Source organism: Musa acuminata, chromosome BXJ3-5 (assembly GCF_036884655.1).
Source record: "Musa acuminata AAA Group cultivar baxijiao chromosome BXJ3-5, Cavendish_Baxijiao_AAA, whole genome shotgun sequence".
Taxonomy (NCBI): domain Eukaryota; kingdom Viridiplantae; phylum Streptophyta; class Magnoliopsida; order Zingiberales; family Musaceae; genus Musa; species Musa acuminata.
The window spans coordinates 10,643,797-10,663,205 of record NC_088353.1 but is presented as its reverse complement, the minus strand read 5'-3'; the positions used below and the strand labels follow the sequence as shown (position 1 = coordinate 10,663,205).

Sequence of the window (19,409 nt, the reverse complement as noted above, 5' to 3'; positions counted from 1 at the left end):
TAGGGTAATGATGACAGATTATGCTTGATAAACATAGGAGATAGTAAGTGCAGTTAGTCTTTTTCTTGTTTGTGTTTCTATCTGTGTTTTATAATTCTTTATAGTTCGTGGTGAGATACTTGACTCTTCTCTGAAGAGATTTGGCTAATGGATACCAAAAATTATGGGGATGTTAGCTTATTGTTGATGTGTCTAAGATATAACCTTCAGGTTGAGAATCTTGCAAATTTCGAATGGTTTCTCGTGACTATATTCTGATCTACGGTATGAGATGGAGTGGGAGGACATTTCATTTTATACTTTTTAACTATCAGTTACTCTTCTTGCTCATCATCATAATGAATAATTTGATATAACTTCATGATAAACTTATCTTTAACAATTTATTATTTGACTAAAGTTCAGTTAAGTTTATGCCTGCAACATCAACTGTGAAAGTTACTTGTTTGTTAATCCTACAAGATGTAGCCAAGATGCCTTTGATGTGGAAATGATGTGACAATATTGTAATATTATCATTACCTTGCATAATTGTTGCATAATAAATAAATGCAGAACATGTCACAATTATTCAGTGGTGAGTTTATTCCATCGTAGCACAATTGCCAAAGTTTGCATGTTGGCTATTCAATTGTGGCAACTATAACAAAAGATATACCACCCCTTGGTTCATGGCTCTGCTAGCTATCTCTGTCTCTCCATCCTTGAAATAAGGGAAGATGAATCCACCTTTCCAAGTCTAAGTACAAGTAGTTCAAGCTCTATAGTGAAGAGATTGCTGAAATATGGCGGTCAAACGCTTGTGAAGCTGTCCCTTGTCTCTTCCATACACAACCAGGAAATGTTTCTTATTCCCCTTCTCTTGCCAGCCAAACTCTTCAAAGAGACGACCAAGTTGGTACGTGACAGAGTTGATGGCGTTTGAGGTGGTTCATTCCTTGAATGATAAGCCAAAGACTCCACTATGCTCATGTGACTTAATCCCACTCAACACGGTTTGTCCACTCTACGCAACGTTTCTACAACGTCGAATTCTCTGAGCCAGCCCTGCTCTTCATCTTCTTGTCACCACTTGTGGTTATATAAAGGAAACCAATCTCCGCATCTCTTCATTGTCCATGTCTCTGTCGATCCATGATGCATCAGGCTTCGTTCCATGTCCTGTTTATTTGGCCTCTCGTTGTTGCGTCCTGTGCCTTGTCGTCGGCTGCGTCGAGCTTGAGGCAGGAGCTCGACCGTGTCGTCGGGCTCCCCGGTCAGCCTCCCGTCGGGTTCCGCCAGTATGCAGGGTATGTCACCATAGACGAGGGTCTCGGAAAGGCTCTCTTCTACTGGTTCTTTGAGGCCACACACAGACCTGCCGAGAAGCCACTCCTGCTGTGGCTCAATGGAGGTATTGTATGTTGACACTTTCAGTTGGCTGATTGGGATTGCCTCAAGTTCATGGCGTGGCTGTGTGGGTGTTGCAGGGCCTGGTTGTTCTTCAATTGGCTTTGGAGAGGCACAAGAGATTGGGCCATTTCTTGTGAAAAAGGATGTACCTGAGCTAGAACACAACGAGTATGCTTGGAACAAAGGCATGGCCTCCAACCCTGTCACTGTAATCAGCAGATGCTTCAGAGAGCAATCTCAAGAGTCGTGTTGAATTGCTTTCTTGTTTCATTTGCAATGCAGCTGCCAATTTATTGTTCTTGGAGGCACCAGCAGGGGTTGGGTTCTCTTACTCAAACATCACTGATGTGCAAGGTGACAATGCCACAGGTATGATGTTCATCTTCATCTTCACATGTAACGCGGTGGTGCAAACCACTATATAAAAAGTCTAACCTTTTCTTTCTTGCTTGAAGCATTTGGTTCCTACTCGTTCCTGGTCAAATGGTTCCAGAGATTCCCTCAGTACAGATTAAATGAATTTTACATAGCTGGGGAGAGTTATGCAGGTACTAAAAATTATTATCTGATGTTGTCTGATTTCTTTTTATATAACTATTTTATCCATCATTGCTCTGATCTTCTCTCTTAAAGGGCATTATGTACCTCAACTTGCAAATGTGATCTTGGAGCAGAACATGAAAGCTAAGAAGGAGGACCATATAAACCTGAAAGGCCTCGTGGTATTGGCAGAGTGCCACACCATTGTTCTCTTTCTTCTACATCTGAAGCTGAACCAATTATAACTTGTAACAACTGACGGAGCTGCTGCAGATTGGAAATGCTGTGATGGATTCCGAGACGGACATCAGAGGAATGGTGGATTACGCATGGGATCATGCTTTGATCTCAGACAGAGTTTACCACAACATCAAAACAAGCTGCAATTTTAGTGCAGTGGTGCCAACTCAAGAATGCAGCAAAGCTCTCCAACAATATTACCAAGTTTATCAGATCATCGACATGTACAGCTTGTACACACCGCGCTGCGAAAGTGGATACCCCAAGTTTTCGTCTTCGGTGGCGCAGGGTGAAGAAAGTTTGATATCTATCTCAAAATTTGTAAGAGAATCTGAGTTGCTGAGTAATTGACCTTGCAAACAATGAGTGGAGTAGAAGCTATTGTGTTTCTTTTCTTTCTTTCTCATTTGTTTGCATTTCTGATGGTAGGAGGATTTGTTGAAGATACCAATGGGCTACGATCCATGTTTACAAACCTATGCAACGGTGTACTTCAATCGTCCGGATGTTCAAAAAGCTTTGCATGCCAATGTCACAAGACTATCACATCCTTGGTCTCTTTGCAGGTTGTTTAAAATAAGCTAATATGTTTGCGTAAGCTATTAAATATTTTTTTGTAGTCAATGTAAAATCACTTTACCTCTAAATTTCTTGTGTGTATCATCAGCTCATCTGTTGTTAGGGCTTGGAGTGATTCTGACAGATCAGTTCTTCCAATTATCCGTAAACTTATCGATGCTGGGCTCCGCATGTGGGTGTTCAGGTGAAATTTTATGTAATAATAGTGTTATGTTCTATATCTTCTTATTCACAATTATGCAATTATATATTCAATATCTTGTTTAGCTGTCACGAAAATGTTTTTTTTAATAATTTATCAATTTCTGATCATTTAGTAAATGCTACATTCTTTATGAGCATAAAGCTTTCAGGGATCTTTCTATTCTAACATTTAGACATGAAAGGAAAAAACTTCCCATTCAATGTTTTCTACTAGAAGCCTTTTTCTTAAAAAAAAGAAATGTTTTTTTTCCAGTGGAAATCATTAGATAAAAATGCTTTAATCTTCCTTAAGAAAACTTGTTTCTTATGGATTTATACTTGTGTGCACTTGTTTGTACTTGTACTACAATGTTCTTCGTAGATTACTACTGAATTATGACATCTGCGTGCTACTAGTTTAGCACATTACTTGAAATCAAACTAATGCTGAATTCTGAATGAAATCACCGACCATGGTTTTCCATGCAAACAGTGGTGATACTGATGCTAGGGTTCCAGTGACCTCCACAAGATACACACTAAACAAGCTAGGACTGAGCATAACCGAGGACTGGTCCCCCTGGTATAGCCACAAACAGGTAATTGATGGCCTTTCTCTCTTGTCAGATCTCAGACGATCGACTGTTTGACTAATCTCTGTAAACTATATGTTCTGTAGGTGGGAGGGTGGACCATAATCTATGAAGGGTTGACTTTTGTTACAGTAAGGGTGGCTGGACACCAAGTCCCCACATTTGCCCCAAGGCAATCTCTGCAAATTGTTGAGCACTTCTTAGCCAACAAGAAACTGCCCTCATTCCCTTTTTAGACTATTTGTTAGTTAACTTCTTGTTGTGTACCTAAGAAATGTTTTTTTTTTTTTTTTTTTTTGTTCTGTGATCTAAATAAACAGGTGCTTTCTGCAATTTGTTTAGTATAATAGCATATCTTTGCCATGGCATTTTTCTTCTTTGATAATGTGTTGTATATGACCTACTCATTGATTAATGATACTGATATGATTTAGTATGGCCAACTAACTCCCTTTGATCATTTTCATTTTTGTTGAGGTTCTACATAAACACCGATAGCACATCAAAATTAAATTTTAGTGTGGTATATGACTGCTAATCCACTGGCAAAAGAAGGTTTAAATAGTTCAGCTTGCTTATCATATATATCTATCAGTAATATCATCTTTGATTCTATAGTTAAAATAGACAGGATAATTAACCATCTCACTGGATGGTTAGATGCTGCTAATCTTTTCTTCAGAGGGCAGATTAAAATATTTGAGCGGTTAGTCCTAATGATAATTTGCAATAGTATATTAGATGATGTGATAAATAAAATTTGGGTATGAGATGTGAAGCTCATACAGATGATAAATTTTGCTTTAATCTGGAATATTTAACCGGTTAGAGAGAGAGAGAGAGAGAGAGAGAGAAGCTGTCAAATTGCAATCTTGGGGTTTTGATGTAAAATCACCGAAATTCTCGCTTCTACCTTTGTATTGGATAAAGTAAATAGTTTCAATTATAATATTTTTGAATAGCATCTCAACCTAAATATTATAAACTTATATAAAACATTGTAAGTGATGAACAAAGACTCAAAATATAATGCAAAGTCATTTGTCATCATTTGTAGGATTCCAAATATATATTCTTATTAATTTTAAAATTAAAATATGTAAAAAAAATTGAATTATACATCATACATGTCTTTGAATAGAATTATAATGTGTTTTTACCACATGTACAAAAACAATGTAATTGAAAAACAACTCCTCAAATTACAATATAAACTAATTTATTACCCCTGGTAGAGTTTTAAATGTATTAATCTGAAAAAAGGACAAAAATAACTTGAACTTCTATATCGATTATAATGTTTTTAAATAAGATTTTAGTATTTCTGGTATCTCTATAAAAATACTACAGACCTTTATAATGCAAAAGATGATGACTTTTTAGGATATCTTGTTAGGGTTACTTTTGATACTAAAGAAAATCGTAGTGGTGTAGGGAAAAAAAAAAAAAAAAAATCTATTGGCAGTCCTCTTTTACTATTTATAATTTTTATTTTAATAATTTTTAATATTTCAAAGATATCCCTTTGATATTCCCAAGTTATCACTTAATTTTAATATTTTTCCAACTCCTACTATGTCATATTTTTCTTCTCCTTCTCTTTTCTTCTTGTATTTTCTTCTTCTCCTCCTCCTCCTCTGAGTCACTGAATACGGTTGATAGGGATACAGTTATGGTTCCAACATTAGCACCGGTAGGGATGATTAACCGATAGATAAATTGAGTTATATAAAATAAGGATAATTGATGAGTTATGGAAATAAGAGTATGATTAGTAATTAAGAGATTGTATTTAATAAAATATAATATTATTATTATTTTTAATTGATTCTATGAAGTAAAGGATTGTTAATAGTAAAAATGGGGTTACTAGTAGCAATCTTCTTATTAGAAAAAAGCATGGAGGTGTTTTTTTTTTTTTAATTTACCCTTTTAAATATAGAAGATAAATAGAGTAAATTCTTGAAAAAACTTCTAATACTAAAAAATTTTCGTAGAGAGCTCTAACTTTTAGTGAAAGCATCATATTTTGATAAAATTAGAATAAATAAATAAAAAATAAATGAAATTTCATAGTGTTTATATGCTAAAAATATTAAAAATATGAAATAAATTCTTTAAAATAAAAAACAAATTAAAATTTTGTTCATCTAGGTCCAATGCAAAGATTTCTTGAAAAAAATCTCGGATTGTTTTTATAACACCCTACTCGTATTTCTTTCCAAACCCTATATGCCTGACAAAAGTAGGATGTCAAATTTTTATTTTTATTACGGTTATCAATACGATTATAGTAAAAAGTAGGTACTCTTAAAATTAAAATATACTAATTACTAAATAAAATAATATGATTTTGACGCTTGTACATACTTATACCATGTAACGAAAAGAAAACATAAACATAACAAATCCAAAATTTATACACATAAAATACCTACCGGTCATTATTCATATCTGCATTAGCATGGGCTTGCACATGCTTACTTCCTTACCCAATCACTTGTTAGGATCAATACGGCACTAAGAGTAAGGGGGTGAATTAGTGTATACATACAAATTACGTTGATTCTAAAATCTTCGAACGATTAAAATCGATATTCTAAAACATTTAACTCAAAAGATAAACAACAAAGATAAACAACAAAACATAAACGCAAACCGTTTGCAATAAAGATAAACAGTTTGCAATAAAGATAAACAACAAAACATAAACGCAAACCGTTTTATAGTGGTTCGGTCGTCGTGACCTACATCCACTCCTGATTCCTCTTCACTCCAGGCCATTGGCTTCCATTACCTATCTTCCTTCAATGAGCGAAAATCAACTACTCTTTTACACTCTTTTCACAAGCTCAGGAGAGAACCTTTATACCTCTCTTTTAGACCTCACTCCTCCCTTCGAATTTTTCTAACTCTAGGAGGAAGAGACTCACTAACCTAGAGATATTACAATTTTTACTCAAGTATTATTTTCCCCTCTTTTGCTCAAATTTGTGTTGCTCCATGCAAGAAAAGCTAGGGTATTTATTTATAGACCCCAAATAGCTTAAAAAATGGAGCCAAAAAAAGTCTCATCCCAAGTTTCTTGGGTCCTAGTGGTCCCACCGCCTAGAGCACTGACAGTAGGCGGTACCACCACCCAGTCTGGCGATACCACCGCTTGACACAGTTTGGAAGACTGTGTTTGGGCAGTACCACCGCTTGACAGCATGGAAAAGTGTGCTCTTGACTTTTCCAGCACATGGGTGGTTCCTCTTAAGTTTGGGTGACAGAATGGGCCTTCCACTTGGCCCAAAATAGTACCAACTCAGGCCTAATGGCCCCTAATTGAGTTAGAATGGTTATACCAGAAATCGACTCAATTAAAACCTAAACTAACTTGATCTAGACAAATTATTACAAAGCACGAATCATTAGTTGTTCGACATGCCATTGGTTCTTCCGACGCTTTGTTCGATCCTTCGATGCATCGTCCTCTCCTTCAGCGTATTGCCTAATCGGCATGTTGACACCCGCAACTTCCGATCTCCTTAGCATAATATCCAATCCTTTGGCCCGATGCCCGAACTCTTGACATCAAGCCTTTTGCTGGTATGTCGACCAATCCTTCGGCCTAACGTCCAATCTCCTAACGTGTTCAATTCTGGACCAACATCTGATTCCTCCTACCTTAATCAATTTGTCTCTCCTAGTCAAAGCTAGTCCTGCGTTACTCAAAATGCAGATTAGATCATAACATTATCAATTGGTTTCATCATCAAAATCCGAGATTCAACAATCTCCTCCTTTTTTATGATGATAACCAATTGATGACGGAGTTAACATTAACTCTCCCTATCAATATGTCATATTGATAGAACTTTTGAATTCAAATTGAATTCAAGTCAAAGCAAATTAATTATGAATATTTCATTATTGCATGCATCATTATCATAAGTTTGAAGTATTGCATGCATAATACCAAATCATCATGTATATTTTCAAAATATAAAATCATCATTACATGCATGATTACAAATCATCATACAAAATTTTAAATCATCATTTTATGCATGATCATCATCATAATTTCTCCCCTTTTGTCATCAACAAAAAGGAGAAGTGCAACTAGCAAGATTTTGAAATATAATTTCAAATCATTACATTATAAACATAACCTTAAGTCTTTGAGACAATATCATGCAAACTAGTAAGATAGCAAGTTTTGAACATGCAAGCTAGCAAGTTTTTCATATATGAAAGTTAGAAAAATTTTACATCTTTTGGAGATGTGCAAAATAGCCTATTTTTATATCTTCTTGAAATGTGTAAGTTAGTAAACATTGCTTCTCTTGATATTTGCAAGATTACTTCTTGCTTCTCATTTTAGATGAGCAAGCTAGCAAGATTTGCCTCTCTTTGCGATGTGCAAGTTTACAATTTTTGCTTTTCTTTTGAGTTGAGTAAGCTAGCAAGTTTTTTGCTCTCCCTTTGTCATTGTCAAAAAGAATGGACGGTTACAATAGTGCAAAACTTTGGTTCTCTTTTGAGATGTGCACACTAGCAATTCTTTCTCCCCGTTTGTCATCGGCAAAAAGAGGAGAATAACACAAATGTGTAATTCATTTCCCTTTACATCAGTTCTCTAAACATCACATAAGGTATACAACCATAAATACAAAAAATATATATATATTGAAAATCATGTCAAGAAAGATATAATATCAAAGATCATGTGAATACCAAAAGGCATGATTCATTTTGATCTCCCTTAGAAAAAAAAAAAATCTTAGGAGATCAAATAGTGAGGGAAATCTTAAGTTATGAATTCCAAAAAACCATGTATTTTTTTTTTATAAAGTTCTTCTTTTCTAAATAGAATGAATGATAAGAAACGATCTTGATTTTAAAAAGAAAACTTAAGTCATAAAAATCAAGAAATCAAGTTCATGATAAAAAAATATATATATAAGAAAAATTTATGCATTTGGGAGATTTAAGTTTATCATTCAAGCTAGCACTTTTTGGTTCTCTTTTGCAATGTGCAAGCTAACAATTTCCTTCTTCTTTTACAACAATGATTCAATCATATCATGATATACACAAATCGTAAATACAAGGAAATTGTACATAATAAACTTCAAATTATAAACAACAAGAAGTCTAGTGATATATCGTGATTAATTTGAATGCATCCCTCATTTTTAGTGAATACCAAGAAGAATCGTAGGAATACAATTTTATGAAAAATCTTGATTCATAATAAAACTTTCAAGTTGTAATCAGAAGAATAATCATGATTCATTTGAATGACTGTTCTCTTAAAAGAGTAAATCATATGAGAATCAAGAAAAATATTTCATATAAAATACATCTCAAGTCGCAAATATCAATAAATGATTTGATTGGATATATCATCTCATTATTAAAGCGAATCATACGAAAAGAAATCCAAAATCATCAACAAAATTACTTTTTAAAATATTTAATGAAAATAATATAGATAGATTCCTATAAGATTAAAAATAGCTCGAGTTCTTTTAGTTCCAAATTTTGTGATTGATTTCATGTGCGATGCATCATCATTTATAATCGAAAAGCAATATGAAAATCATAAAAATCATCAAGCTCAATAAATCATAAATTACCCAAAAGTCATCATTACTTCAAATCATCATATATAATTATAAAATCGTCAAGCACGATACCAAAACCTTTTAATACTTTCATTACATCATTACATTATTACATCATTATGCATCATTAAATCATCAAGCATGATTTCATTAAACATGAAGGAATTTTCAATCAAAATCATTTTGTTTGTTGTAGTAATGTATTTTTCTTTTTAAATAAATCAAACTTTTCATGCTTAGTGTTAGGAGTTAACATGCAATTATCACGCTTCAATTTTCAATTTTTCTTTTTCAAAATTACTAGAAAAAAATGTATACTTTTTTTTATATTTTTTTATTTCTAACAACTTATGAAAAGCATTAAATAATTTCATAGTAAGGTAAAGAGGTTTCGGGTGAGTCATTTACCTCATTGTGAAAGGCCACCTCGCCTTTATTGGTTTGCTCCTCATTTTCGGATGTCCTCGATTCGTCCTTGAGTGCTTTCTTTTTCTTTAACAACTTCTTCAGTTTTATATACTCATCTTTGCAGTGCCCCGGATTCTTGTGTTCATAGTAAGTAGTTTTATTCTTTTTAAGTTTGTTTTTATTCTTTGATTCTTGTTTCATAAATTTTATAAATTTACTTGTGAGGAGTTCTATGTCATCATCACTTGAGCTTTCGCTCGACTGGTCTTCTTTTGTTCTAAGTGCCAAGTCCTTCCTATTCTTTGGAAGGTTATTCTGAAGTTCATCATGTTCATTATGTGCCTTGTATGTCATTTCATAGGTTATTAATGATCCAATAAGTTCTTCAATCGAAAAATAGTTCAAATTCTTTGATTCTTGAATAGTCGTTACTTTATGATCCCAATTTTTAGGAAGAGATCATAAAATTTTGTTCACAAGTTCAAGGTTAGAAAAATATTTACCAAGACTTTTTAAACTGTTAACGACATCCGTAAAACGGGTGTACATGTCAATAATAGTTTCATTTGGCTTCATTCGAAATACTTCAAAATCATATATCAAAAGATTCATCTTCGAATCTTTAACTCTAATAGTATCTTCGTGTGTAATTTCAAGAGTATGCCAAATCTCATAAATCGTTTTGTAAATGGAAACTCAATTGAATTCATTTTTATCTACGGCGCAAAATAAAGTATTCATAGCTTTGGCGTTCAAAGGGAAAGTCTTCTTCTCCAAATCATTCCAATCGTTCATTGGAAAAGAAGGCTTTTGAAATCTATTTTCAATGATATTCTATAAATTCAAATTTAAAGAAAGCAAGAAAACTCTCATTCGATTTTTCCAATATTTGTAGTTCGTCCCATTAAACATAGGAGGACGAATGATAGAGGGACCCTCTTGAAATCCGAAAAGAGATATTTCTCTTGGGTGTTAAACCAAACGAAAAAGAATGTGACTCTGACACCAACTATTATGATCAATACCACTAAGAGTGGGGGGGGTGAATTAGTGCATATGTAAAAATTACGTCGATTCTAAAATCTTTGTACGATTAAAATCAATATCCGAAAACATTTAACTTGAAAGCGTACGAAAGAGTGTGTAGCGAAAGTTATGAGGAAGTAAAGCAATTTGCAATAAAGATAAACAGCAAAACAGAAATGCAAATCATTTTATAGTGGTTCAATTATCGTGACCTATATCCACTCCTGATTCTACTTTACTCGAGACCACCGGCTTCCACTACCGATCTTACTTCAATGGGCGAAGATCAACTACCCTTTTACACTCTTTTCTCCTTTTCATAAACTTAGGAGAGAACCTTTATACCTCTCTTTTAGACCTCACTCCTCCATCAGAATCCTTCTAACTCTATGAAGAAGAGACTCACTAATCTAGAGATATTACAATTTTTACTCAAGTATTCTTTCCCTCTCTTTTGTTCAAATTTGTGTTGCTCTATGCAGGAAAAGCTAGGGTATTTATAGACCCCAAATGACTTCAAAAATGGAGCCAAAAAAGGTCTCATCCTGGGTTTCTCGGGTCCTGACGGTACCACCACCTATGTTGGTCAGTACCATCGCCTGCAGCACTAACATTGGGTGGTACCATCGCCCAATCTGGTTGTACCACCACTTGACATAATCTGGAAGACTGTGTCTGAGCAGTACCATTACCCAGACTAGCGATACCACCTCCTGACACTAGGCGATACCACCGCCTGACAGCATGGAAAAGTATGCTCTTGACTTTTTCAACTCATAGGTGGTTCCTCCTAAGTTTGGGTGACCAAATAAGCCTCCACTTGTCCCAAAATAATCCCAACTCAGGTCCAATGGCCCCTAATTGAGTTGGAACGATTACACCCGAAATCAACTCAATTACGACCTAAACTAACTTGGTCTAGATAAATTATTACAACGAATAAATCATTAGTTGTCCGGCATGCCATTGGTTCTTCCAGCGCTTCATCCGATCCTCCAATACTTCGTCCGATCTTTCGACACATCGTCCTCTCCTTCGATATATTGCCCAATCTGTATGTTGACACTTGCAACTTCCGATCTCCTTGGCATAATGTATGATCCTTCGGCCCGATGCTCGAACTCTCGGCACAAAGCCTTCTACTCCGACCCGATGTCCAATCTTCTGACATGTTTAACTCCAGCTTAACATTTGATTCTTCCTGCTTTAATCAATTTATCTCTCCTGATCGAAGCTAGTCTTACATCACTCAAAACGCAGGTTAGATCATAATATCATCAATTAGTTTCATCATCAAATCCAAGATTCAACATCACTAAAGTGAGATTATATTATCTTTGCCTATAAAATAGGGTCTAAAATAAGTAATCACTCGGTAGGTATAAGCCTTTATAATTTTATTTTAGGTGAGCATGTATCATGTCACATATACAATATTTCAAAACTATTCATATAAGACATTTAATGACAAACTTATCATCTTATGACTTCTTTAGCAAACATAATCATACAACATAGCATATGCAAAATAAAGAGATAAAATTTTACTTCAAAATTATTATGTGCATAGAAAACATAACAAATTCATGGACTTCTACTCCCCTATCATAATATATATGTGCACTCTTATATTATACATCATTATAATATATACGTTTACTCCCACACTGCACGTCATAATATATACATGTACTCCTATGAATATGTCATAATATATATGTGTACTCCCACACATATATTATAATATATACGTGTACTCTCACGTCACACATCATAATACATACGTGCACTCTCATACCGCATGTCATAATATATACGTGCACTTCCACACTGCACATCATAATATATATGTATTCTCCCACACTATATGTTATAGTATATATATGCATTGCACGTCATAATATATTCATGCACTCCCACATTGCATATCATAGAAAACACATGCTCTCCTACACCGCATGTCATTATATGCATGCATACATGATATTTTTATCATAATTTATATATTTTTGTACTTACAAAAAATATATATTCACATTTAGCTCATGACTAGCTCATGATGAACATATCATCTAAAACATGTTTTTCAAAATATATTATGGTTATGATAATTTATACGACTACTATTTTGTAGTGAATTATCCTTATACTTATCTAATTAAATATTAAAATAAAGATGTCAAAGAACGATAATGTTCCTATTAGGATTGTGACGACACTAATAGGGGAGGAGGGAATTAGTGCTTACATAAAAATTTGTTAGTTTGGAAATTCTTGATCGATGAAAATGGAAAGATGTTAACTTAAAAATATGTTTGCAAGCATAGTGAAAGAAATTAGTTTGCAATGAAAATAAAAAGCTTAAAGTAAATGTAAACTAGATTTATAGTGGTTTGATCGTCATGACTTACATCTACTCTCGGTTCTTCTTCACTCGAGGCTACCGACTTCTACTATCAATCTTCTTTCAACAAGCAAAGATCAACTACCCTTACAACTCTTTCTCCTTTTCATAAGCTTAGGAGAGAACCTTTACACCTCTCTTTTAGACCTCACTCCTCCCTTAAAAAACTTCTAACTTTAGGAGGAAGAGACTCGAAATCCTAAAAGAGTTTTTAATTTTTCTTAAGTATTTTTTCCCTCTTTTAACTTAATTTTATGTTTAGCCAAGCATAAATATATGGGGTATTTATAGATCTCAAATAGCTTCAAAAATGGAGCCAAAAAAGATGTTATCCTAGGTTTCCTAGGTCCTAGTAGTACCATCGCTTGTGTTGGGCGGTACTACTACCTATAACACTAACACTAGGTGGTACCATCGTTCAGTTTAGCGATACTATCGCCTAACACAATATGGGATACTGTGTCTGGGTGGTACCACCGCTAGATCCCTGCTATAGGATACTGAATGAGCCAAACAACAAACTCAATTCAACCTTGATTCATACCCAATTGGTCCATAATTAAGTTGACATTGTTTCACCCAAATACCAACACAATTAGACCTAATCTAACTCAATCTAAATAAATTATTACAAAGCATGAATCATATATTGTTCGGCAAGTCATTGGTTCTTCCAACGCTTTGTCCGATCCTTCGACGCATTGTCAGATCCTTCGACGCATTGTTATCTCCTTTGACGCATTGTCAGATCCTTCGACGCATTATCCAATCGGCATGTTGACTCCCATAACTTTTGATCTCCTTGCTGTAATGTTCAATCCTTCGGCCCGATGCTCGAACTCATGGTATGAAGTCCTTAAGCCAGGACGTCAACCAATCCTCTAGCCCAACGTCCAATCTCCTAACATGTTCAACTCCGACCCAATATATAATTCCTCCTACTTCAATCAACTTGTCTCTCCTTAATCAAAGATAGTCCTACGTCACTCAAAATGCAGATTACATCACAAATTTATCAATTAATTTCATCATCAAAATTCTAGATTCAATAGTTCCTTAATAATCGAGTATACTAGAGGGCACTACATCAATCAAATAAGAGCATAAGATACCTTAATTAAGAACCATATCTCTTGAATTATTAATTTATAATAATTAATTATAATAATCCATAGAAAAAAATTAACAAAATCTCTTATAAAATAAACTATATTTAACTGAAAAATTTATTTATAATCAAATTTTCTAATAATTCACTCTATAATCAAATGAACTAGCTAGTATCAATTAAACCATCGTACTATTCTATGAATGTTTTATTATTCAAATTGACCAAATGATCTTGACATATTATGAAATTTTGTAGAAAACTAGAAATATATAAAACAGAGTGCACACCAAAATTTAACTTAAAACTAAATCATTTGGAGGCTAAACTACCCTCCTAATTCAACTATCGACACCTATTCTATTATATTGAAATTGAGTTAGGACTATTTAAACTTATAAACCTCATACCTTGGTGTATAGAGGTGGCATTTCACTCAATTCTAAATCTCACATAACTCTAAAAAAATCTTTTAAAATATATCAAAAAGTTAGAGTTTAATTATATCTCTAAGGGGGCTAATTGAACTTAAACATAACCCCTTCTCAAAAAATAAAGGATTCCGAGTATTTCAGATTGGGATAGGAATAACTCTATACATCAATCTCATATTAAAGTTATACTAGAGGCCCTAGAACCTTAGAGAATAATATAAAATATATCTAAAAATTATAGATGAATTTAAAGTCTAGACTACTCAAAAATAACTAAAAAAGTCAACTTATAATTTATAAAACTGAAACTCAAGGTATAAGAAAGGAAAAATTGAGTTTTTCTTATCTCAATCTTCTTTAAAGCTAGGTTTCCTAGCCTCCATGAGAAAAACTAAAATAATGGCTAAAGAATATGAAAAATGGTTATCTTGAGGCATAGAGGATGAGATCAAAATTAAAGTATAAATGCTTAAGAGGTTGTCTTGAGGCATAGAGTTCAATCTCATTAGGACTTATTTTAAGTTTTTCATTCCTTTTCTTTTTTTTCTTTTTTTTTATTAATATTATTTTAATATTATAGCAACTTTAATTGAGTTTAATTTAGTTTGACAAAAATGATATTTTTTTATTAAAACTCATCCTTCAATCTCACTTAGGTATCTCAACATTTAGTATAACACTCATCTTTGATTTGCATCCTCATTTAATTTTTCATTACTCCATCCATTTAGTATAACACTCAACTTTCTTACTTTAATCATTATCAAACTCATTCAAGTCTTCATATTCACTTAAGATTGATTAAAATTCAATCGTCATTTTTGTCATTATATGCATTCTTATTACTATAATTTAACTTCATATTCAAGTATGCCAACATACTTTGGTTTGTTGTGTTATGCTTAACAGAAACATTGATACTTATGCATACTCAGCTAATATTTTATAGAACACTGAAAATAATATTTTTAAAAAATATATACTTGACTCTTAAAAGTTAAAAATATGAGCATGTCATTTATCACATTTATGAAACATAGAAATCACAAATCATATTATAAAGTGAATATATATATATATATATATATATATATATATATATATATATATATATATATATATATATAATTTATTGACATGCTAGTTGTAATTCAATATGTATAAGACTTGTTTTATCCAAGATTTGACCCAATTATACTATTTTTTGAATTGACCTCAACAAGAGTATAAGTGGTTCAAGGCCTTGGTTTCTTGGGACTAGTTTTTTTAGAATAGGTTTCATACCTATTTATAAGCTCAAATGTCAAAAAATAATTCATGAAAGCATCATATTTTAATAAAATTATAAGGAATTAAAGAAAAATAGATAAATTTTAAAGTATTTAGATGCTAAACAATAAAAAATATATAATAAATATTCTAAAATAATTGTTTTTATTTTTTGTCCATATGTGCCCAATGTAAATTTTATTTTTACTAGGATTTGATCTAGTTATATTGTTTTTGAATTAGCCTAAAAAATGGTGTTAGTGGTTCAATGCCTTGGTTTATTGAGACCAAATTTCAGACTTGGTTTCTTACCACTTTAGAAGCTTAAATGTTAAAAAATATTTTATAGATGTATTATATTTTTATAAAATTAGAAGAAATTAAATATTCTAAATATTTTTTAAAATACATGAAATAAATTTCAAACAAGGTATAATTTTAAAGGACCATTAATTTCAATCAGATGGATATATATCATACCTTTTCTATTTTAGGGATTTTTCATATTAATTTTAATTTTCAACATCTATCACTTTGAACTTTCTACAAAATTTTTATTTTCTTCTAATTTTATCAAAATATGATACTTTTATAGAATAATTTTTAACATTTAAATTTTCAAATATGTTAAAAAGCTATTATAAAAATTTGATCCATAAAACCCAATCCTTTGACTCACTTACAATATTTTTGGGGCCACCTTAAAAATGTTAGGATCGAGAGCACTAAGAGGGGGGGTGAATTAGTGCAGCGGAAATCTTTCAGCGATTTAAAAACGAAAGCTACGTTCGTCCGATAAAAATGATTTCGATGTAAAAGCCGATTCTAAGATTACTTAAGATTAAGCGCAGTTTACGTCTAAGCACAGTTTACGTCTAAATTGAGTTTGCGTCTAAATACAGTTTGCGTCTAAATGCAGTTTTGCGTCTAAACACAGTTTTACGTCTAAACGCAATTTTGCGTCTAAACTCAGTTTACGTCTAAACGCAGTTTTACGTCTAAACGCAGTTTGCGTCTAAAAGTAGTTTTACGTTTAAAAGAAGTTTACGTCTAAAACACAGTTTTATGTTTAAACACAGTTTGCGCAGTTTACGTTTAAACGCAGTTTTATGTCTAAACGCAGTTTGCGTCTAAACGCAGTTTTACGTCCAAACGTAGTTTGCGTCTAAAACAGTTTCAAAGGGATCTAAACTTAGAAGCTAGTTCATAAAAGCGCAGAAGACAGTTTTGTAGAATCAAAACACAGACGTAAGCTGATCGTACGAAAAACACAGATTTACGTCTGAATGCAGATTCAAAAAGATCAGCACTTAGAACATATTCGTAAAGGCGCAGAGAGCAGTAGTTATGTAGGAGGTTTGCAGTAATGATAAGGTACTCGAAATAAAAGCAAACCAGAGATTTAGAGTGGTTCGATCAGTCTTGACCTACTCCACTTTTGGCTTCCTCCTCGACGAGGTCACCAACGTCAACTAGCTGCCTTCCTTCAATGGGCGAAGGCCAACTGCCCTTTTACAGTTTCACTCCTTTTGATGGGCTCAGGAGACAACCCTTACAGAACCTTTCTCTCCTCACTTTTACAATTCAGAAGCTTAAAGAACAGAAGGAGGAGACTTAAAGGCTTTACAACAATTTTGAGCTCAAGAATCACGGAGAAGATCAAGATTTCGGTGTAGGTCTCTTCTCTTTCTGTGCTGAATGGGTGGGGTATTTATAGGCCCCAACCCAGTTCAAATTTGGAGCTCAAAACGATCAAATCCCGGAATTCCGGGATCATGCGGTTGCACCTCCTGACTGGAGAGGTTGCATCGCCTGGCAGAGCTCGGAGACTGAGCCTAGGCGGTTGCACCTCTCTGTCAGGGGCGGTTGCACCGCCTGAGTCTGGCTCGGAGATTGAGCCCCAGGCGGTGCCACCTCTTGACTGAGGCGGTTGCACATCTCTGCCAGAGCTCGAAGACCGAGCTCAGGCGGTGCTACCTCTTTGTCAGGGAGGTTGCACCGCCCAGTCTAGCTCGAAGACTGAGCTTAGGCGGTTGCACCTCCTGGCTGGGGCGGTTGCACCGCCCAGTCTCGCTGGGAGACTTAGCTCAGGCGGTGCCACCTCCTGGCCTAGGCGGTTGCACCTCCTAGTGCAATCAGGGTCCGAATGGTTAGCTCCATTCGGGCCAATTTCAATCTTTTCAGGGGCCCAATTGCCCCAAGATTAAGCTAATGGGATCACCTCCCATTTTCCAACTTAATCAACGTGCTAACTACGATTAAATCTAAGACAATTTCTGCAGCTTTGCTCCGATGCATCAATCGCTTCTTCCGGCGAGTTTCCGGCGAACTTCCATCGATCATCCGATGAACCCTCGGTGATTCTTCTGTGGACTTTCGGCAAACTCCTGGACTTTGCGACGATCCACTTGGCGAGTTCCGACGAGCTTCGCTTGGCAAGCTTCTGGACTTCTCGGATCTGTTCTCGTAGAACCTCCAACGATCGTCCGAACTTCCGTCGAACTCTCGAACTCCCAACGTGATCATGATCTTGACTCCGGCGCAACTCCTGCTGCTTGTCTAACTTTCATCGTAGTTAATCCTGCACACTTAAAACAAAACTTCGATCGAGACAATTAATCCTAAACAATTAACCAAGTTGTCCGACATGTCATTAGTCCCTCGACGCTTCGTCCGATTCTTCGGCGCATCGTCCTCTCCTACAGCCTATTGCCCAATCGGCCAGTTGACTCCGCAACTCCGATATCCTTGGCACAATACCCGCTCTTCTTGGCCCGATGCCCGAGTCCACGGCCCGAAGCCTTCTGTTGATATGTCGACCGATCCACCGGCCCGACGTCCAATCTTCTGACATGTTCCTTCGGCACAACATGATTTTCCTGCTTTAATTGTCTCATCCTGATCGAAGCATCCTACGTTACTCAAACCGCAGATTAAATCATAAACATATATCAAGTAGTTTCATCATCAAAATACGAGATTAAACAAAAAATAGTGTAACAAGATCAAAACCTAGGCAAAATCTAATAAAATTATCATGACATCATTGAATTACATCTAGATCGACATATATAATACTTATTCTATTTAAATTTTCTTTTTGATATTTTTCTATTTTTCAAGTATCTAAATAGTTTAGAATTTTTTAATTTCTCTAAGTTTTATTAAGTTTTACCAAAATATGATGTTATCAGTGGGATATTTTTTAATATTTGAGCTTCTAAATATGTAAAAAAATATCTTAAAAATTTAGTCTGAAAAATCCAAGCCCTTGACCCACTTATATTGTCACTTATATTGTTCTTGAGATGTAACTCAAAAACATTGTAACTGGGTCATAGGTAAAACTTTTAGAATATCATTGAATGGCACCCATATGGAGAGAGAGAGAGAGAGAGAGAGAGAGATATATATATATATATATATATATATATATATATATATATATATATATATATATATATATATATATATATATATATATATATATTAGAAAAGCTATTTGATATTTCTTATAATTTTTTTAACATCTAAACACTATAAAATTCTATCCATTATGTTTAATTACTTTTTTTAATCAATACTTGATTCTTCTATAAATTTTTTGTTGACATTTGA

The 19,409-nt window shown here is 34.0% G+C and overlaps 1 protein-coding gene across 1 annotated transcript; it reads left to right on the top strand.

The window, feature by feature from the left end:
- Positions 1 to 1,112: 1,112 nt before the first annotated feature.
- LOC135637593 (serine carboxypeptidase-like 34) lies at positions 1,113 to 3,977 on the top strand. The gene is made up of 10 exons (XM_065150217.1): positions 1,113 to 1,393; positions 1,470 to 1,577; positions 1,675 to 1,761; positions 1,848 to 1,940; positions 2,026 to 2,114; positions 2,206 to 2,493; positions 2,602 to 2,738; positions 2,840 to 2,935; positions 3,428 to 3,533; positions 3,614 to 3,977. Exons 1-10 carry the CDS (start codon positions 1,135 to 1,137, stop codon positions 3,761 to 3,763), a joined length of 1,413 nt encoding a protein of 470 aa, XP_065006289.1. The 5' UTR covers positions 1,113 to 1,134; the 3' UTR covers positions 3,764 to 3,977.
- Positions 3,978 to 19,409: the final 15,432 nt, after the last annotated feature.

Coding starts and splice junctions, on each gene's coding strand:
- LOC135637593 (XM_065150217.1), top strand. CDS start 1,135: ATGATGCATCAGGCTTCGTTCCATGTCCTGTTTATTTGGCCTCTCGTT. Junction 2,494..2,601: donor TGATATCTATCTCAAAATTT/GTAAGAGAATCT, acceptor TTCTGATGGTAG/GAGGATTTGTTGAAGATACC. Junction 2,936..3,427: donor CTCCGCATGTGGGTGTTCAG/GTGAAATTTTAT, acceptor CCATGCAAACAG/TGGTGATACTGATGCTAGGG.